Below are 22674 nucleotides of genomic sequence, written 5' to 3'. Positions count from 1 at the left end.
TTGGGTCTTGATGCACTAAGTCTGAAACATCCAATTCTGTCTGTGACATTTTTGTCCTTTAACATGGACAAACAAGTCTTCTTGTCTAAAGAGATTTTTTTTTTTTTTTCCCTTAAATCAGGGCTGAATACCATAGTGGGCCTCATCTGTGTTTCCAGAAATGTTTGGTGGTAGGAATGAGTTTCAGCTGCTGTCTTGGGGGCCATCCCCTTGTTAGCCACTCGGCCCCAAGGAGGGACTGCATCAGCCAGTGGTTGGCCTATGGTCTGCTGGGGCATCCTTTGCTCTCTGTCAAGGGACAAGGCTACTTCTGACCCCAGAGAAGTATTGTCATAAAAACATGCAAGGGCAAGGGTCAGAGCATTCCTGGGTGTGTGAGGGTCGGAGAGGAGTGGGGAGTAGTGTGCATTTCAGATAAAGTTGTTAGGGAAGGCCTGGGAGAAGGTAATGTCAGTGAAGCCTGAAAGCAATGGGAAACGAGAGTTGTGCACGTCTGTAGGGCAAGCAGGGAAGGTCAAGGGTCCAGCTGGTCCCAAAGCCAGGGGCAGAAGTGTGTTTGTGCCCAGAATGTTCCAGAAACATGGAGGAAGACCTTGAAGCCAGGCCAGAGTGAAAGGAGATCTGAGAGTCCGCAGGAGGTCAGCTGTCCCTCAGTCATTACAAGGATGTGGTGATGCCAAGGTGGGGGTGAGTGGGGGTCACAGTTGTGACAGTAACGCTCTCCCCTTTCTTCTGCTGCCATGCTGACCCCAAACTAGGAGGCTGTTGGAACAATCCAGGAGGGGTGGAGTGTCTGTGCATCAGCCCTGGATGTGGAAGCAGGACCTGCGGCTGGAGCCCACGAGGAGCCCCCGAGCCGTGACAGGCCTTGGGTCGGGGTGACAGCAGTGCAGGAGGAGAAGCTGTTCAGAATCTGCCAGGCTGCTGGGCTAGCTGTGGCTGTGAGCCAAGGGGAGAAGACATGGCACACTCCACTCCTGGAGGGCAAGTCAGGCTACAGCCAGCTCAGGAGTACGGGCTTCCCTCTCTGTGGACACAGCCCTCAATCCCCAGGATAAGCAATGAGGAACTTCCCAAGTACACTTTTTTTTTCTTTTTCTTTTTCTTTTTTTTCTTTTCTTTCTTTTTTATTTTATTTATTTATTTATTTTGGATAAATGTTTTCTGCACTATCAGAGCTCATACCTTCCACCTGCTGGTCTGCCGCCGATGCCCGACTCTGGATTTTCCTCTGCTGCGACACTGACCCTGTGTTGCCACTGGTCCTGAGCCACTCTTTCCCAGCGAGCCCTATTCCAAGTTCTGCTCTGTTCAATGTCGTGTCTGCTCCTTTTTCACACATAGAGCTGGTTGGGCCAGTAGGAGACTGGGGCTGACATTATTTCCTGGGAGGGAATGGGGGCTGCCTGACTTCCCGGTAGAAGGGACTGAATCATTCTGCGTCGTGTAACAAAGAGCTGACTTCAGAGCCGCCGGATGCGTCACCTGGGCCCGGTGTTGCACCACGGCCGTGTGCCATTTAATACAACAGATTCTAAACATCTTTAATTTAAGAAAAGAAGATTAAATTGCTTCTGTAAATATTGGTTCCCTTCCCTGCTTTTCATTTTCTTCTGCAGGCTCTCCACTGTGGCGTCACTATCCGTTGCAGAAGCTGTTTTCTCTCTGGGTTTTTAGCCGTTGACTCAGTATGGTCTTTCCATGTTTATTTTCTACACCTTTCACCCCAGCGAGTCTGCTCTTCTTTGCACTCTCTCCGGTTTTTCCTTCACGTTGGTGATTTCATTTTTCCTCCCCCCCCGCCTTTCGCCACTCCTGCTGGTTCCTATTTCACTCTTGCGTGAGCTCTGGCTTCTTAGACAAGCAGCTGTTTTGTTCACAGCTTTCGTCTAACTCACGGCAACGTTTTTCTGGTGCGATCCCATTACCTGGTTGTTTTTCCTGCTTCTATCATAGTATCGCTGCTACATGCTGGCTTCCTTTCAAGAACTCCCGTTTGAGGAAAATTCACATCCCCAGAAAGAGATGACTTTGTCCAAGGATGTGGCTTCTCGCTTCATCCTGCAGGTCTGATTCTAAAAGCCACAACAGGTGCAGGGGAAGCTCCAGCCCCACCCAGTCTGGGCACCCTATGGTCCTGGGTGCTGGTTGGGCCCCTCAAGTGTGCCTCCAATCTGACGACACATCCTCTGCTCAGATTCACACCCACAGTCGTCTGTCCCTGTCTTTCTGCACATACCTCTGCTCGTTGACCATTTACCTCCTTTGTGGTTGAGCTATTCCATCCCTCTTTCTCCTATTTGCGTTTATATGGTTGTTTTTCAGGAAGAGAGGAAATGCTGGTTTTATGCTGCCATCTTTGAACCTCAAACCCTATTGTTTATACACTAAGCTGTATTAAACTTGGACTTTTTTTTTTTCCCCAGAGAAAATAAATGAAGTTGGGAATCTAGGAGAAGTAGTTAGGAAACCATCTGTTAAGAAAGTCAGCTGAGTTCAGACCCCAGACACAGCATTGTCTGGCCATGTTACTGCACAGAAATTATTTAACCTGTGTGAACCACAGCTTCCTCATGTGTCTGGCAGATAAAATAAGGAGAATCAGGGCGCCTGGGTGGCTCAGTGGGTTAAGCCTCTGCCTCCGGCTCAGGTCATGATCTCAGGGTCCTGGATCGAGCCCCACATCAGGCTCTCTGCTCGGCAGGGAGCCTGCTTCTCCCTCTCTCTCTGCCTGCCTCTCTGCCTACTTGTGATCTCTCTCTCTTTCTGTCAAATAAATAAAATCTTTAAAAAAAAATAAGGGGAATCATGGGATGATTTAGTAAGATGATTCATAGAAAGCATTTATCCTCGTGCCTGGCACATAGCAATTAGTCAATAACATCAGTGGTCATCATCCTAAGCTTATTGGATACCAGTGGTCCTAAAACCATGGATAACCCAACTTCTTTTACTCTGATCTGTCCACTGGCTTCGGGACCATGTGTATTAGAGGGTTCTCTCTTCCAAATATATTTTAATATCTAGTACAATGACATTCTCTTTACTTGTTTTCTAAAAATGTCCTGTATTTTTTTCTTTTTCCCTTTTTTAAGTTAAATTCAATTAGCCAATATATAGTACATCATTAGTTTTTTTATGTATTGCTCAATGATTCATTAGTTGTGCATAACACCCAATGCCCATCACATCTCATGCCCTCCTTAATGCCCATCCCCCAGTCACCCCATCCCCCCACCCACCTAAAATTATCCTGACTTTCTCACATGGAGTTTTGTCTGTTTATTTCTTCTAGATGAATGTCAGGATAATTGTATCAAGTTCCAGAAAAATTTATTCTGAAAACTTTGGGAGAGTGTAATATATTTAAAGGTTAACGTGGAGAACAGGGACCTCATTAAAACATCGGGCCTTCCCAGCCAATATCATGGACAATCTCTCTAATATTGAATCTTTTTTTTTTTTAAGATTTCATTTATTTATTTAAGAGAGCACAAGATAGCAAGAGGGAGAGCACAAGTAGTGGGGGAGGGGAGAAGCAGGCTCCCTGTTGAGCAGGATCCCTCACCCTTACTTCATGCCTGGGTCATGGGATCATGACCTGAGCCAAAGGCAGATGCTTAACCAATGAGCCACACAGGCACCCTATTTAAATCTTTGTAAAATGTCCATTATAATTTAATTGCTTTCTTTCTGTGTGTCCCCGGCTATGAGCACTTTTAAGCTTCTGCCTGCAAGTGTGTTTGGTCCTTTTCAGTTTTCCCGGTGGAAAGCGGCCCATCCGTAACCACAGTCTGTCAGCCCTCTGAGGCCGCCCATGTCTCCTCTTCCAGTGAGGGACAGGTTGCCCTTCATTTGGGAGAGTTCCTGTCTTCTTCTGCTCTCTAGGACACAGAGAGGCCTGCGGTAGGGGTGAGGCCCTCTTTGTTCCGCCTGTTTCTCTCAGATTGCCTTTTCCCCCACCCCTGCCTGTGTCCTTCCCTCCTCAGCAGAGGCTTTGCTCCCCCAGTTCCAGTTTTCCTTAGAGGTGTCTGAGCATCCACTGCTGCTTAGGGAAGGCACTTTTGCTTGTGTTCGGGCAACACCCATGGTCCCCGGAAAGCCGTTCACGGTGGTCATTTCTGCACCCATAGGTGCAGTCTGTCAGAGGGCCTGACTGTCCCTTACCACCAAGGTCTCCCAAGTGTCCAAGTGTTGCTTGGCTTCAGCCCCCCCTACCCAAACCCTCCTCTCTTGAGGGGCCAACAGGGCCTTGACTCTTTTGTTCTGAAATCTGTGGAAATAAAAACAGATGCTTGCGACAGTTCCGTGGATGCTTCCATGCACCATGTTCAGTGTCAGACCAAGACACAAACGCTGCTCAGTATCTGACCCAGCTGCTCAAGTGACACCTTGGGAGCCTCCTCTTACTTCAGGGGCTTTTCCCGAAATGCCTCACCTTGACCCTGCTCAGCCCTCCTCTCCCAAGGTCAAGGTGATATCTCAGGACTCTCCAAAGTCCCCAAGGCCTGTGTCTCAGGATGACAGAAAGAACATGTGTGCAGGCACTCCTGGGCTCACAGCTTACCCTGTTCCCTTCATGGGCAGAGAGCCCTGAGTCTCTAACCTCACGTTCAACCTCTTCTGAGCCATTGGTTTGCTGGACCTAGAGCAAACCTCCTAGGTCTGTCCAGCAACACCTGCTTCAAGCTCATCCGCCAGGCTCATCCATCAGGTTCATCCAGGCTCTTGGGCCCAACTGTTATCCATTGTCACTGTCCCCACAGCACCATAATCTGGAATTAAAACTGGGGAAGAGCTCAAAGAACCCGAAAAAGAAGACAACGCCTCTCTGTGACATAGTGGTCAAAATAAAGGCTGGATACTCAACATACTGTCTTATTTTCTTCCTTTGATGGTAGAGTAAAATTCACCAGGGATGAAAATCTCCTATCTTCCTCTGGGCTAAAATAAGTAGTCCTGGGAGGAGCTCCAAGATACCCCCCACCCCTACCCAAAGAATCTGCAATTTCCCTGAGCCTTGGTAGGGTCCCCAGGACCAGAGGCCCCAGGCCCATCTTGCCCTCCCTTCTCTCTTCTTCTCTGCTCCTCCCTCTGCCCTCTTCCTCCTTGTTCTCACCACACTGAGGGAAAATGTTCGGGGACGTCCTGCTTCAGGGACAGGGTGAAGGCCCTCTGTGGCGGATGCAGCTGCAGGGGCCGCTGAGACCCACAGTCGCCATGCAATGCGAATGGTGGCATCAGCATGAGGGAGTCACTTGAGCTCCCTGCTGACGGTGTTAGTCCATGGCTCTACTTTCTGGCAAGTGAGTGAGGGGCCAGCGGCCCACCGGAACAGTAAAAAGGAATCCTTGCCAGTGGGGTGTAGAGTTAAATTCACGAAGCTGGCATTCGAGCTAGTAAGCTACGAGCGGTAGCCAGCCCAGGCTGGGCATGAAGCTGCTCGACCCAAGCGAGGCGGTCTTCGCTGGAGAGGGGCCAGCGGTGCAGACGTAAAGGACTGGAGGGAACAGAATGGCAGGGCGAGCGTACTCGGATGCAGATTTACAAAGCAGGTCACCCTGACGCTGTCCCACTTAGGGTGTGGTGATTTGTGAGAAGACAACATCAGGAATTAGAGGCGTGAAAAGTTTGGGGAAGGGTGGGAGAAAACCAGCTACCGCTTATAACTCCAGAAACACGGGAACTAGGAGAAGCTACTCAGGTCTCTGGCTACAGCCACCGTGGGCTCAAGATCAGGGAAAATGTTCTTCCAGAAGTGACGTTATCCCGGAAGTGACGTCATCTGGGAAGTGCCGTCTGGCATCAGCCTCTGCCCTGGCTTGTTGCTTCTGGAGGAGAATGGCGGGTTTTCCCTCCCTGCTCCTTCCGAACTGTATTCAAGTAAGTACCTCTCACCAGTGAAATCTAATCAGAGCCTGGCGACAATTCAGTGGGAAAGAGTTTTCTTCAGGCTTCAGGTCCCTGTAGCCTAGGGAAGAGATCGGAAGGGTACCAGGAGGATGAGGATGGACACAGAATGTCCCATGCAAGCAAAGAGACAAATGTCACACGCACGTGCTGTAGAGCTTGGAAGCGTCTTCCTTTGAGCCTGGGCCTGGACCAGAGCCTCCAAGCCCACCTCGGTCCACTTCTGGGCTCTTCCCCAGAACGAGGCACCAGAGCTCAGCGCTTGGTCACTGAGCAATGGCTCCATTTGCAGCTACTTCCCCTGGAACAGGCACGCTGTCGCTGCTGCTGCTGCTGCCTGCTCTCCCCCCTCCATCTCCACATCTGTCTTTGGAGCTGCTCACTCCCTGCCACCCACCACCTCTTCCCGGAGGAGGAGAACCACTTCCCTGAGCAAGCAAAACAAACCCATTCCACAGGGAAACACCCCCCCCACCAGAAGGATAAAAGGGATTGTGTCTTCCATTCCTTGGTGAGGAGAGGGGTGTGCTCTCAGCCTAAACATCTGGGTGCAGCCCAGGGAGCACAGAGAGATCTCCTTTGCACTGTTCTGTTTGGCTTCAAATCAAACAGATTTGGAGACTCTCTGCAGGTGGTTGTTGGCCAACTTCTTCGTTTCTTATGTAGACATGGATGCTCACATTCATGCAGCCTTGCTGCCTTTGGTGAACAAGAACCGACAGAGCATACAAATGCATTGTTCTTCCTGTTTCATATCCAATGAAGTTAAGGGTGCAGAGAAAATAAGCTATTTTCTCAGGGGCATAGTCTGTAAGTTCCAATTCTGACTCTTAGCCAAGTGCTCTCTTGCTACAGACCAGTAGTGACTCAAGAGTGGAAGAAAAGATGAGTCAATCAGCATCTTCACTGCTGCCTTCCAAGTGGGTTCTCTTGCTGGTACTTGGCTGTTCTCTTCCCTGTGACCACTCCTTCAGTCCTTGGAAACACTGCTAAGCATATCTTTCCATAAATAAGAAAGGTCACACAGCATTAACACACCCAGTAATTCAGTATGTGCCTTACATAATGCTTTAACGTTTTCTTTTCCTGTAATAGAGCATTAAAATTGTCCCCACTTGACCCTAGCTATCCACAGAAAATCGACAGCTTTTTAATTAATGACTTCTGGCTGCTATAGTGTATCTTCTAGCTAATTACTTAGAGTGCTTACCTCATGCCAATAAGATTACAGAATTTTGAATATTGTACACGCCATGTTAAATTTTGCTCTTTACAATAATGATGAACCTAAAGTGGATGACCAATAATTGCATCAAACTGTGACAAGGTCCACTTCTCCCAAATTAAACAAATACTAACCCTTGGGCTTGCTATTCTTATGGTAGATTAATTGGTTCACTATTATTCTGCTTAGCAACTATGATCAGATTTATAAATTGTATGAACCTTCAAGTTAGGTTCATTTCCTAATGAATAAGAACATTTAATTTTTTTTCCAAATGCATTTATGCTTTATTTCTGTCTTAGTTAAGACCTTTTAGGAATGAAGAGGCTTCTCTCACTCTAGATAGGAATTAATAGATAATCCTTTTCCGCTATTTAATTGAGACAGCTTAGCAACACAGTTAAAGTCTATGTTGTAATTCTTTGGTATAAATGTGTCAAATATTACATGTATTTTTTTGGTGGAAACTCTTTAAGGAAAGGCAAACATACATGTTTTTGACATGAATGATCCTATAACTGGCTCATACTCTATCAGCATTCCATTAGAGTTTTTAAGGTTTTATACACAGTATGTAATTTATACAAATCCTATTGCATCTTCAGATTTCCTGGTTTCTGACTTATGGATATATTCCTTAAATCCTACATTTGGCTGAATTTTTTGGTTGTGTGCATTGGACTAGATCTGGCTCCTTTCTTGCAGTTAATGTTGAGAAGGACATCAATAGCCTTTACAGATTTTCAAAATGTGGACCAAATTTAAGCACTTAAAAATTAAAGGCTTTTGCTTTGATTATAAGTTCCTTAATATCCTCTTATCTTCACCCTAAAGAACATGTGATCCATGAAAAGGAATTTTACGATTTATAAAACCAAAATTTTAAAACAAATGGTCAACTTTTATAGGAGAAAAAGCATATGATCATTTCAAGAGATAATGAAAAATAGTTGCTAATATTTGACATCTATTCCTGACTTTAAAAAAAAAAGAAAAATAATTGATTTGTGTAAAATAAGAGTATAGAAATGCTTTTTAAGACCCAAAATGCTTTGGCAAATTAAGAAGGAAAAGACAGAAAGTTCGGTAGATACATAGGCCAAACCTATGGATGGACTGTTCACCAAGAAAACACATACAAATTGCCAATACATTTGTGAAAAAATGCTCGAAAACAAAGAAAAATGCAAAAAAATATAGTTAAAATGTGAAAATTAAAATAATGAGTTATATACTTTATTGATGAAGATCAAAACGATCAATCACGTACATGTGTGAGGAAAAAATGAACCCTCAGCCAGCACTGATTGAAATGAAATTGATGTGTCTTTCAGTAAGCATGTTACTCGTGCATTTCTACACTAAATGTACAGATTTTCACTCCAAGCATTAACGTAGGAGATCACCTTCCACTCTGTTAGTGCCTTGATTAATAAATGGAGATATTCCTTGCAACATGGTCCTTAATCTTGTGGAATACGAAAGAAAGTCAACTAATCATAAAATAATTATAACCAGAAATCTTTTAAAAAACAATATTGTGGGCTCACTATGGTTTAAGATTACCTTATTACCTAGTTTCTCGGTGTGTGGGTGATCTGTTGCTCTGTAACAAATTATCCCCAAATTAGTGGCTTGAAATAACGCACACTTATTCTCTCCTTATATCTGGGTTTAGACATCTGGGTATGGCTTAGCTGAGTCCTCTGGTTCAAGGTCTCTCCCAGCATTGCCATGAAGGTGTTTGTCAGGGATGCAGTCATGCCAAGGATCAACCTGAGAAGAGTCTCCTCCCAAGCTCACTCTTGTGTGGCAGGATTCAGGTCCTCACGGAGGGATGTTTGGAGGACATACACACAGGTACCTCTCCATAGGGTAGCTCACATTCCCCACAGTGAGGCCGCTAGCTTCAGAGATGATTGAAAGAGGGGCTATATAGTCTTTTGTGATAGTAGCTATGTGCAGTGTCTGTCACTCCAGTGGTTGCTCAGTAACTGAACAATAAATCCCATTTAGGTAAAAACAAAGCACATTTTTATGTGAACTTGTAAAATATTAAGAAGGGAAATTATGGGATTGGGGTCTTGAGAAAAAAGAGGACAATTTATGTTTTTACTGTTTGAATGTTTCATCAAAAATTCTCAGATGCCTGATATGGGATTCTCAAGTTTGCACCATCATAGTAAGCTGGCAGGTAGCTTTCATTAGTTATTTTTCAAAACCAGTCATTCACTTACTGGCATGTTCATAATTCATCAAACAGTTGTTAAAATCTTCTTTGAATTGTTTTAAGGGATCCATATTACACATGTTTCTAAGTTTGCGTTTTCAACATTTTGACAACTTCTTTATTCCCAAAGGGTGAACAGATTTGGGGATAAGATTGGTTTTGTTCATTTTGTCTCACTTTGGAAAATAGTAGCTGATGCTGTGGAAAGCAATGTGTTGCAGAAGATTTTATTTATTTGAGAGAGAGAGAGAGAGCATGAGCAGAGAGAGGGGTAAGGGAAAGAGAGAAGCTGGCTCCCCACTGAGCAGAAAGCCTGGATGCAGGGCTCAATCCCAGGACCCTGAGATCATGACCTGAGCTGAAGGCAGACACTTAACTGACTGAGCCACCCAGGCGCCCCGATGTGTTGCAATTAGGAAAATACAATTATGTCTTTAAAACTTTTCATCCCTGTTTTTGAATTCTTTATGAATAAGATAAATTTAAAGTTTTCTACTTAAAATGTTATATTTCATACATCAGATACCTGACACAAAACTAATCCAAATGTGTATGCCCTCCGCCTTCCAAATTTATAATTATAGCCATTTACTTCTTCCATACCTTTAAACCAGATGTCAGCCAGATGTGGGGCACAAGTCAAATCCTGCCCACAAGCAGTCTTTCTAAATAGATGTTATTGGGGCCCAATCAGGCAGCTTTATTTGTGTATTTTCTTTCTTTTTTTTTTTTTTTAATTTGACAGAGAGAGAGAGAGATCACAAGTAGGCAGAGGGGCAGGCAGAGAGAGAGGGGGAAGCAGAGAGAGAGGGGGAAGCAGGCTCCCTGCTGAGCAGAGAGCCCCATGCGGGGCTCGATCCCAGGACCCTGAGATCATGACCCGAGCCAAAGGCAGAGGCCTAACCCACTAAGCCACCCAGGCGCCCCTATTTGTATTTTCTGTGGCTACTCTTGTGGCAGAAGTATGTAGTTTTAACAGTGTGGCCTACAAAGCCTAGAATAGTTATTATTTAGCTCTTTATGAAAAAAGATTTCCTCCTACTGTCTGAAAATATTGAGAAATTTTATCCAGGAGCATGGTGTCATGCTCCATTTATTTCGGTCTTCGTTAATTGCTGGCAAGAACTTTTGTAGTCCTTAGTGGGCCAGTCTCCCACATATCTTTTCAAATGAATTTCTAAACATTTCATGTTTTGATGCAAATGTATTATTTTTTTAATTTCAATTTCCAATTGCTTGTAACTAATATATGTATAAATAAAATTAATTTTAAATTTTTTATATTGATATGCCATGACTTTGCTAAGCTCACTATGATCTAGCAATTTTTTGGAGGTTCTTTTGATTATATATGATTTAGTTATGAGTTTTCTATAGAAATCTTTTATCAGGTTAATTCATTCTGTTCCTAGTTTGCTATGAGATTTTATCAGGATGTTGAATTCTGTAAAAAAAAAAAAAATGCATCTAGTCAGTTGGTCATATTGTGTTTTTATTTTGGTCTGTTGATATGAGTTTCATTGACTAATTTCTGAATTTAAACCAAACTTGCCTTCTTGAAGTAAATCTCATTTGGCCATGATGCGTTGTTTTGTGTATGTTGATATAACTGATTTGGTATTGTTTCATTAAGGATTTTTATGTCTGTGTTCATTAGGAATATTGGTCTCTTGTTGTTGTTGTAGTTGTTTGTTTTTTTCATATGCTTTTCATCTGACTGTGGTATCAAGATGATGCTTGCCTTATAAAATCAGTTGTAAAGTGAGTTTGCGTTTTCTGTAAGTGTGTAAAATTGGTTTTATTTCTTCTTTAAATATTAGGTATTATTGACTACTGAAACTGGTGTTATTTGTGGAAGGTTTTTAAAGTATAAATTAATTTGTAGATATAAGACTATTAACTTCATTCATTTTTCCCTGATTGATCTTTGATAGTTTGTGCCTTTCAAGAAATGTATCTATTCAATCTAAGTTTTCATTGGCACAAAGTTATTCCTGATACGCTGCTGTCATCCTTTCCATTCAAGTAAGGGCTGTAGCAATGACCTCTCTCATTATGCTTATTTGTAAATTTTGTCCTCTCTTCTCATCAGTCCAGCTCGAGGCTTAGTTATGATATGGGTTTGGTTGTCTGTTTGTTTGTTTGTTTTTTTTCAAAGAAAAAAACTGGCTTTTGGCTTTATAAATCAGTAATCTTTATTGTTTTTCTGTTTTGTATTTTACTGATTTCAGTTGTCCTCTTTATCATTCTCTTCCTTCTCCTTACTTTGGGTTTTCCTTGCCCTTTTCAGAATAGCTTCTTAAGGTGGACGATTAGATAGTTAATCTGTGCTCTCCTTCCTTTTCTAATATAATAATTTAATACTACAAACTTTCATCTATCACTTTTAGCTGCACCCCACAAATTTTGTTGTGGTGTTTTTATATCTTTGTTCAACTCCAAATATATGTATTTTTCTCATTACTGTAGTAATTTCTTCTTTGACTTAGAAGTTATTGAGAAATGTGTTGTTTAGTTTTCAAATATTTGGGTGTTTTTCCAGATATATTTGTGTTACTGGTTTCAATTTTAGTTTTGCTGCGGAAATAGAACATAACGTGTATTATTTTTACCTCATAACGTCTATTGACATTTGCATATGACTAACAATATCATCTATTTTGGTAAGTGTCAAATGTGCCCTCAAAACCAGTATGTCTTCTGCTATTGTGGGGTACAGAGTTCTGTAAATGTTGGTTAAATCAACTTGATTAATAATGGTATTCAAGTCTTCTGTATTTCAAGTCTTATTTCTTCTGCCCTTTTTCTTCTTCTCTTTTTGGGACTCTAATTTTCAATGTTAGAAGATTTGATACAGTTTCAGAACTCCAGGACAATCCATTTTGTATTTTTCACTCTTTTGCACTTTTTCTTTATCTTTGGGTATTTTCCATTGACCTAGCTTCACATTCACTAATTTTTTCCTCTGCTGTGTATAATCCAGTGATTAGCTTGTATAAGGATTTCTTCATATCTAATACTGTGGTTTTTGTTTTTATCATTTTTGTCTCTTTCATAGTTTAATAGTTTTAGGATCCTTTCTGAACCCCCCACCTGTTTATTATTAATCATAATTACCATAAAAGCCCTGTCTGAGAGAGCTCCATACCGAATTCTGTTGATACTTTTCTCTCTGGTCCTTTTTTCTTGCTTTTTTTGTGTGTCCATATTTTATTCAATTCCGGCCCTGGTGCATGAAAGAGAAGTCGAGACCATGGTGGGTCACACTTACTTCCAGTCTTTATTTCCTGTCTGCTTTCGTGCCAAGGTCCTTGGCCTCCCACCCCGTGCCAAAGATGCAGTTCTTTGTAGACCCACATGTCCTTGCCAGACTTTTAACTCTCTGCAACTGAGTTTACCTACTCACCTATGACCTTCTGAATTACTCAGAGAAGAGTGATTTGTAGATTAACAGCCTCTCTCTCTCATTGTTAGAACAAAAGTGGCATTCTTTCATGTCTTCCTCCATCCTTAGCTGTCGGGGAACTCTATTTTTTTAAGTTCATGTGTTCATATGTCTCTGTAGCAGTTCTGCTTTCAGAAACCACCAGTTGTAGGGGTTCTGCTTGTCCTTCTTACTCAGTCTGAAGTGTCCCATTGATACAGTGCAGGTTTCCCTCGTCCCTTTGGTGGGGCTGAGACACTAGGTGTAGAAATGAAGGAAGGGAAGGCAGAGCCGCAGTCCCTGTCACTGTGGGCTGAGGGATGCCAATAGGGAAGTGATCAGTCTGGCGTAGAGACAAGAGGAGGAAGTATCTTCCTTCTCCATCCCCGGATATAAAGGCTGAAGTTTCCTGCACAAGTAGTATGGTGATGGCACATGTGCTCCGCTCCCACACAGGATCTGGGGCCACAGAGACCAGCAGGCCCTCTCTAGAACATGTGCATGGCTCATGCTGTGGGCTTTCTCCAGGAACATGCAATTGGTCCTCACCCTTGCACCCTCTCCCCAAATCCACAGACTCAGGCTGCAAAATAGAGAAGCTCTGTCAGCCCTTCAAAGCTTAAATCATACCCTCCTAGTCCCAACCAATGCCCCTCACACAGTGGGGAGCAATGTAGCTGGTTAATCGCTTGTTTACCCACATATGAATTCCCTGGGGACACAAGGCTTCTATTTAGTCTCAGGAGAGACAACCACTGTGCTTGTTGCATGGCAATGTCTTTGAATAATTTATCAGCTACTTAACACTCATCAAATTTGGGGTGTGTGTGTGTGTGTGTGTGTGTATAGAAATGACCTGTAAGGTCTCTTTCTCTTTATCCCAGAGTTTGAAATAGTGTCGTTTGAAGTAAATGTGTTTCTCTCCAAACAGGGATATCCACATTGGGGGGAAAAAATGGTAGATCCCATGACTGCCCTCTGGATGTAAATTCCCCTCCCCTCTCATTACTCGCCTGGGTGAACTTGAGCTCACTGCTCATCACATTGCATCATTCTCCCTCCTTTCCCTTCTCCTCCAGGTGCTGGGGTTCCCCAGTTCCAACCCATTGCCCTCAATGGCCGAATTCAGGTCCTGAGCAACGGGTCCTTGTTGATCAAGCACGTCGTGGAGGAAGACAGCGGCTACTACCTGTGCAAGGTCAGCAACGATGTGGGCGCGGACGTCAGCAAGTCCATGTACCTCACGGTCAAAAGTAAGGAAGAAGAATGCTTTGTTTTACCTAAATAGGTCTTTCTGTGCCTCAATTTGCCATTGTCTCCATCCCACTTGTTTAGAAACAAAACAAAACATTGGTTCACTCCAGCTGATGTTTGAGGTTTTGCTCTCTTGGGAACACTACTGAAGATGAGGGCAGAAATCCAGCCAGTTGTAATAGCCTGACCATGTGCCCTCATGTCTGGGGCCACATGTTCCTCCCCCCTTGGTTCCCATGGCCTTGGGTACAGGCTCTGGGCAACCCAACAAGTGAATGGGCCTCTGACTTTAATACCCACATTCCTATTCTGTTGATTTTATTGCAGAAGAACTTAACACATGGTGTCATATGTGCTCTTTCCGGCGGTCTGTTTCCAAGCACTTTATCATTAGCAAGCTGTCTTGGCCATAGGTTTCCTTTTAAAGATCCTTATGAAATCAAGCAACCAGAAACCTCATTACCAAAGACACACAACTATGAGATGGCCACATGTAACACCCTTCCTAGGGTCCATGTTGCTGACCCATTTTATAGGGGAAGCAACATATAATGAAATTATTTTTGTACTTTGGTAACTGAACCATCAAAGAAAGGACATAAAATGGGCCAACTTTCACTGAGTGCTGCTTTTTAACAAATGGTTGTTCATCTAATTTATAGCGAATGACTTACATCTTTGTCCATGTATATAATTTTCTGTTGGATAAATTGTTTTTTCAATCTATTGAAATTTCATCCTGACAAGGCTTTGATCAGCCTTTCCCTTTTTTAACTTTAATTGTATTATGGATAGACTGGAAAGGACCTCTACCATATCACTTATAAGGGGGATTGAATTTAAAAGTGAAACTCAGTGGTGTGTGTGTGTGTGTGTGTGTGTGTAATATATTTAAGTTGGTTGCACAAAGACTGGTCTCTGTCCTATTTCAGTAAGAATTTATTCTAGTTAGTCTATTATTTCCAACATAACAATGAAAATATCAAGCTATTTATTTGATATACTTTTTTTAAAATTTCTTTTTAGTGTTCCAGAATTCATTTATTTGCTATACTTTTATATCATCAAAAAATTACAGTTCTGAAATAGGTTTTCTTTAAAATATGTTTTATAGATGTCCAGTATATAAATTTGACTTCTAAATTTATATGCTGGAAGAACTGATTTGCAAGAATCTGAAGACAAATGGTTAGAACATCTAAGTCCAAAGTTGAAATGGTAATTAAAAAATAATAATTGATGAGCTACTAAGGAAAACCAAGAGCTGAGGACCAATGTGAACCAATACTGATCCATCTTTCCCCAATAAAAGAAATATATTTCGTAATTTGGTTATATTTAGTCAAATATATTTGATTTATAAATTTGGTTATATTTTGTAACTTTGATATATTTTAAAATCATAAAAATCTTCTCCTTCCATAAGTATGTATTTGTGCTCTAATAGATATAAGGATACAAGATATGGAGGATGTAAATACATCATCCATGGGCTTTACCCTCATGAATGAAAGAGCTTAGGTTTTGGAAGAGGAGATAACAAGGAAGAATGTAGAGCTTACTAATATTAACGCAAGATGGAGAATAATGTAATATGTGTTACAGATGGGCCTTTCAGAGAAGGATAGAACTGTCATTTGAGGAGATTAAGGAGAGCTTCATGGGGAAAAATATCTTTACAAGTGAGTAGAATTTTAAAAATGCAGAATCTGATTTTCCCCATATGTCTTCTCTCCACACCTGTGGTGCTAGTAGTGGAGTTCGGCAGGGGAGGGGCACAAAGATGTCTCTCTGCCCTTAGTGAACATTCTTGCTTGTAGGATGATCAGGAATGGATGTGTACAATTCCTGTCTAGTAGAATGCACTAGAAAAAAGTGGAGAATGTGAAGGCACGCAGACAAGGGTGTGATTTATATTTGTATATTGCATTATTATATATATTTATATAAGATCAACAACAGCAGAAGGAAAACACATAGCATTTAAGTTCAGTCCTAGAGATGCAGAGGATTTCAACAGGTACAGTCTCTGAGGGTAGACACAGGTGCATGAAGGAGAGGGAACTGAGAGGAGATAGAAAAAAATTAAACTTCCCAAGGCAAGGCACTGGTGCCACAGCTGGTGCAGCATCCGACTCTTGGTCTCAGCTCACATCTTGGTCTCAGGGTCGTGAGTTCAAGTGCTGTGTTGGGCTCCACACTGGGCATGGAGCCAACTTAAAATATATACATTCATATGTACATAAAAACAAAACTCCCAAGGCTGTCCATTTACCTATCGGAGCTCTGTCTGAATGTTGTACCTCGTTCCTGGAGTGGGTTAGACAGGGAAATGTTTAAAGTGAGCACACATCTAAGGGAAATGGTTCTTAGAGTTGGCCAGATTCAGATTCTCTCAAACCACACCATGTATTAGCAGAGAGGTGCATTTATATGACAGTTAATTTTACCAGTTTTTTATAGCCCTTGGTGATTTTATAAATTAGTTCAGCTTCAATGCCTGGTATTTTTAACTTTTTATAATCATAATATTTAAATTCTGAAAAGTAAAAAAAAAAAAAAAAAAAAACTTAAGAAAGAGATATCAAAGCACAGAGACAGGAGATATCCAGTAAGTAGGTCTGTTTCTCAAATGATACTGTGAAAACAACAACAACAAACAAGGGGTGAGCCTTTGTGTGTGTGTTTGAGAAGACTATTAAGTGGATTAAAACAAACGCGTGGAGGCAACACATGTAGCATTGGGAGGCCTGCTGCTTGGTGTACAGCTGGTTTACTAAGAAAACAGAAAGGACGTTGGAGCACAGAGCACAGCCAGCTGATTTTACGTCTCTCTGGGTGGGAAGAGGATTATACCTGACACTGCAGGAAGGCAGGTTCCAGACCCTTCCTATCTGGCACTACCAGGCTTTCATCAGGTGCATTCTTTACTGTTTTACTGTTACTTCTATGGAAGAGAGAAAGGGTGTGCTAAAATGTAGACATGCACCCACAAGCACATGTGCATCTACAGTGTGCATCCACCAGACCCAGATGCCTTCCAGGTAGAAGCAAGAAGAGGAAGAGCATCATCCCATCATCCTTTGTTTTAATCTCTCTCTTTTTTTGAGAAAGAGAGAGAGTGAGCCAGCATGGGGCAGGGGTAGAGAGAGAATCAAACAGGCTCCATGCCCAGTGTGGAGCCCACTGCAAGGGCTGGATCCCACAACCCTGAGATCATGACCTGAGCCAAAACCAAGAATCAGATGTTCGACCGACTGAGCCACTGAGGCATCCCTTCTTTTAATCTCTGAATATGGCCCTAAAAATGGCATGTACCCAAGTCATGTGCACACACACACACACACACACACACACACAGCATTCCATGCAGACACAGAAAAATAATCCCAAATGAACTAACTACCCTTTGAAACTGTAGCAGGACAGGAACGACACACTAACAGAGACACAACTGGCCAACCCCTGCGAAACCATTGTCTGGGATCACTAAAGAAGGGATGAAATTTTCTCCCCTTTTCCCCAAACGGTTGACTACAATCTTTCAGACTCTAAATTTCTCAGTATTGTTGGAATTTATCACATAAAACTGGTAACAAGTCTACTTTGAGGTGGTAATCACTATTTTGACTCCCTTCAAGCAGTAGCCCCTAAATGAAAACCTTGTTGGGGATAAACAGGGCCAAAATTTGTTCTGGGCCAAAATTTGAGGACTAAAGTCCTCAAAGCCTGTGTGTGGTGGACATGGAGGGGTGAAACATGGTGTAATCAGGGTGCTTGGGTGGCTCAGTGGGTTGGGCCACTGCCTTCGGCTCAGGTCATGATCTCGGGGTCCTGGGATCGAGCCTCGCATTGGGCTCTCTGCTCAGCAGGGAGCCTACTTCCTTCTCTCTCTCTGCCTGCCTCTCTGTCTACTTGTGATCTCTCTCTCTGTCAAATAAATAAGTAAATAAAATCTTTAAAAAAAAAAAAAAAGAAAGAAACATGGTGTAATCAATAGGGACCCCAGACACCTCTGGGTTTGCACCCCCAAAGCAGTCTGGTTCTTCTTCCCATTCTCCATTTCTCATGAGTGATCTTGGACAATTTGCTTTACTTCTCTGAGCCTGTAAAATAGGAATAATCACACCTTCCTCAGGGGGTTATTATGAAAATTAAATGGAATAACATCTGTGAAGATACAGCAAAACACAGAAAGTACTCTGCCTGCGTATGCCAGCAGGCACAAATAAAATAGTAGGTGATCCTGTTGTTCAGAGAAAGAGAAAACATAGAGGCCGATGGTGCTGTGCACTGGCACGTTTCCAGAACGTTAATGTTCTGAAGAAGAACATTAAAAGGTTGTAGGGTAGGAAGAAGGAAGAGGAAAGATGACCTCCAAGAGCCAAGGACAGGTATTTTCACTGTCCGTGTGATGTTGACCCCCAGGAGTGGTGTCTCTCGAAACTCTGACAGCCAGTGTCTTTTCCCTAACTGCGGTTGTTGACAAATCATCAAAAAGTTGATTTCAAAAAGTTTGACTTTTTGAAGTTTGTGCACAGTGCACAGTTGACTTCAAAAAGTTTGGGGATTTCAAACTGAAAAAAAAAAGTTTTGAAAGAAAGGAAATTTCACTATTTAAATAAAAATGTGAAGTACTCTTTCATTTCTATAAGTCCTATAAAAATGTAAGCTGCAAGTTTTTCTGAATTTAAAAGGTGAGAACTTTCTGCCTGGTTAAGCGATGTCAGGAAGTGAAGGGAGGTTCTCAGAGGAGAAGTCTGGATTCCCAGGATGGCTGGTGCTGGGTTTTACACACATTTTACAGAGCAGAACTCTCTCTCTCCTGGGCATTCTGTCGAGGGCTCAGCGGGGATGTGGGGAACCGTACAGGCTGAGCCTCCTGCAATAGTTTGCACAGTGAACCTTCTGCCACCCCAACACACACACACATTTTTGAAATCAGACGTGAGGAGGAGTCTGTGGGCAGAGATGAGGCAATCACGTGGGGGATGAACAGTCAGGGACAGCAATCAGTGGGATAGAAAGATAAGCAGAGCAAATCCTTTCAACTTTGTTGGTCTTGCTGTTTCTGATTCTTCACTATCATCTCAATTATAGTTTAGCTTTTACCAAAACTCATCCCCAGAATAGGGACTCAAAGCATCAGACATTATTAAGGACTTTGCCAGAAAAGAGAGAGGGACCAGGATCCTCTCTCTATTTGGCCTCTGGTGACAATGCCGCAGACCTCACCCCAGGCCCACTGGGGACGGCAAAGCCTCTTCCCTCCACACCCAGACCATGTGAGATCTGGGGCATCTTGTCTCTGTGGTAAGAAAAGAGCTGCCCCAAACACTGGGTCCCTCATGTTTCTCCCAGGTACCGAAATCACACCCTCCTCTACAGCTTTCCCAGGAGTACTGACTTCTGCATGGCTCTGAGGCCTCAGTGCACATTGGACTCCTCTTCTGTCTCTGCATGCAGCAGAAAAAGAGCATCCCTTATCGAACAGGAGCAGGAGCTTCCCTGGAGAGCTAGTTACTCTCAGAACCAAGTGAACACCCCTGCCTCCCAGAGCTTACCCTCAGGCTCCAGGGGGCCTTGGTCCCCAGGCCTCCCTCTGCCAGGCTTATCCTGGGCAGGTCCCTGGGTGCGGGGCAGAATCAGGCACTTGGGTCTTGCTCTGCGTGTACACCCACCAGCTCACATCAGCTCTGGTCAGTCTTCAGAAGCTTGGCCATTCCTGGACAAACCTTGGTAATGTGGTGGGAACCTCAGGCCACTCATTTCTGCCATTGCCAGGGAGATACTGGAGTTGGCATTCATTAATCTACCCCTGCCTCTGAGAATCCTTTTCTACTCCTGGATATTCCACTCAATCTCCATGACTTCCTGTCTTTACACTCTGTCCCCTAGACACACAGATCTTTGCCTTATACCTAGATTTCTATATAAAAATCTCCTCTAGTCCTGGTGATTGCTCTGTGAGATGCCTAGAAGGAAGGAGCATGGTCCCAGTTGTCCCTCCATGAAGCTGTGATGGCCTTAATCAGTGCCACAGAATGCTCTCTGATCTTCTCACAGTCACTCTGACAGGACACCCTTTCCTTTAAGAACAAGATGAAGGCTTGTTTTGTCTGTGGACAACCTCACAGAGGAAGGGGAAGGAGAGATTGAATATGGAGTATTACTAAACTACATTTTTTAAAAAATTTCTTAAATTGCCAAGATAATGGAGTGGGTCTTAGTCCACGCTGTTTTCCCCAATATTTTAATTCAGGAGCTTCTAAATCAAGCTTTGACTCATGGGCTCTTGTAGGCTGTGGCTAATCCCAAGAGGGTTCTGGGACCCCTAGATATCATGTGCAAAAATATATGCTTTTTTCTAAGAGGAAACACTGTGACCTTCCTGATATCCTCAGAAGGATCCATGATACAAAGCATCAAGAACTACTGTTCTGGAAAGTCTCACCCTGGATGACCTTGTGCGTTTTCCTAGCAGTCCCTCACAGAGCACTGGACTGCGAGCAACCAGGCTCATGACGAGAGTTTATAGGGGCCTAAGGAGGAGTCAGCAACCACGAGTCAGGAAAAAGACTGGGTCCCACTGAAAAGTAGGTTTTGATATTGCACTGCCTTTGCTTCATGACCACACTTACTGTGGCCTTACGCCCTACGTGATGTAAATGAATCAGAGTGAGTTAACTCTGGTTGTCAGTTAGGCTCCAGACACACACTGCCTGGGCTCCACCCCTTCCCATCTGCCTTACCCGGGACAAGTGACTCATCCTCTCACTGAGCCTCCCTAGACCAAAGACAGCAAGCATACGTCTCTTGTAGGGTCCTTGTAAGGCTGGCATGAGCCATCAGCAAAACACTCAGCAAAATTCCTCACGTCTGGTTGAAGCAGAGCAATGGCGGCCACTTTTGTGGTTGATGTTAGTGCTGTTGTCACAGTTAGAACCCTCATTCCTGAATTCCAGTCTACTACTCCCGACCAATAAGACAAATTAGTGCTGTGATAGAATATCAGGGGTCCCTGATTCAAAAACCCCCAGTTGACACATTTTCATGACTTCAGCATCCACTGACCCCCACTCCAACTTATCCCACACATACGCTCACACTCATATCCCTCGCCCTTTCCCCTCTGAAGTCCAAGTGCCAAACATATCTGCAGTTTCCATGGAGATGTCTAGCATTCCCATCTAGAGGATGGGAAGAAGCATGGGAAAGTAAGAATGGAAACTTGGGGGGTGTGGGCAATGTCAGCTGGTAGAAGACCCTCTATGGGTGGTGACTCCTTCCAGGTAGAGCATTTTGTATTCCACCTAACACTTGCATTTCACTGCTTAAATGAGTCTGAAATTCTACCAGTGGAAGATTCTTTGGGGTCAATAAGGAATTTGTAAATTGGGAAGACAGACCAAGAGGCTATAATTTGTTGCCAACTCCGGTTTCAATCTCCCTGTATTGTCTCTCAGTGTTAATTGTTGCATTGTATGCCCCCAAATTCATATACTGAAATCCTGACCCCCAGTGTCTTAGGATGTGACCTTGTTGGGAAATAGAGTCTTTGCAGATGAAATTAGTTTAGATGAGATTTTATTGTAATGAAGAGGCCTTTAATCTAGTATGACTGATATCCCTATATAAAGAGGAAATTTGGACACAGACACAGACCGAACATGGTCACGTGAAGACAAGAAGAGATAGGAGTGATGTTGCCACAAGCGAAGGAAAACTGGAAGGGGTAAGGAAGGACACTGCCCTAGGGTCTTCAGAGGGAGAACAACCCTCCAACACCTTGATTTCAGATTTTGGGCTTCCCAAACCCCGATAGAATAAATTTCTGTCATTTTTAAGCCACCCAGTTAGTGGTGCTTTGCTATGGCAGGCCTAGAACACTAATGCACTCAGTGATAACAGAGATCTTCAAGAAGTCTTGTGTTTGAGGGGAGCTCACGCTCACTACACCTACTGCAGCAGGTGAATCCTAATCTGTCTAAGCCAGTGGATGTGAATTCTAGTCTGAAAAACCCAGGAGCAGCCTATTCCCTTTGTAGGTAATTGATTTCAGGATGCACATGAGACCCAGTTTTGGCCAATGAAAGGTAAGGAGAGATCTTCTGAAAAAGATTTCCTTATTCTTAATAGGGGACTCTGTAAGAGATGCTCATTTCTTTTCATTCTTGACCCTATCTGGAGGGGCATCTTGATCCGTGGCAGCCATTTTGGTATTATCCTGAGGATAAAACCAATACACAGAGGAAGGTAGAGTCAAGAAAACTAGAAAAGTGGAGTTTTACCACTAACGTACTGTTTCTAGAATCTTCCACCTCCGAATTCATAGTTGAATGAGAAGACCAATTACTTGGTTGCCTTTCATCTAAACAATGTGGGTCAGGGTTTTCTCATTTGCAGCTGGAGACATCCCAGTGAAATAGGTAAGGGAGAGTATCATCAACAATTCACGGGAATTAATTCAGCCTGAAATGAACATCTCTGAAGGAATGAGGAGCCTTCTTTGGGTTGAGGAACTATTAAAAGGATTCGTAAAGCATGGTGCTTTAGGTTGGGGTAGGACAGGTCTGGGGGAGGAATGGCATTTGAGGGTCAATGACAATGTGTAGGCCTGAGGAACACCTG

General features: G+C 43.2%; 1 protein-coding gene across 1 annotated transcript in view; it reads left to right on the top strand.

Moving 5' to 3' along the window:
* The window catches only part of LOC111155672 (DS cell adhesion molecule), a 766750-nt gene that overhangs the window by 517206 nt on the left and 226870 nt on the right, over nt 1-22674 (top strand). The window contains exon 12 of the mRNA XM_022515961.1: nt 13869-14042. Coding sequence (XP_022371669.1) covers nt 13869-14042 — 174 coding nt within the window. The remainder of the gene's footprint in view (nt 1-13868; nt 14043-22674) is intronic.

This window comes from Enhydra lutris, unplaced genomic scaffold, assembly GCF_002288905.1.
Source record: "Enhydra lutris kenyoni isolate GAN:26980312 unplaced genomic scaffold, ASM228890v2 scaffoldscaffold43, whole genome shotgun sequence".
NCBI classification, from domain to species: Eukaryota; Metazoa; Chordata; class Mammalia; order Carnivora; family Mustelidae; genus Enhydra; species Enhydra lutris.
This window is presented reverse-complemented; position numbering and strand designations above follow the sequence as displayed.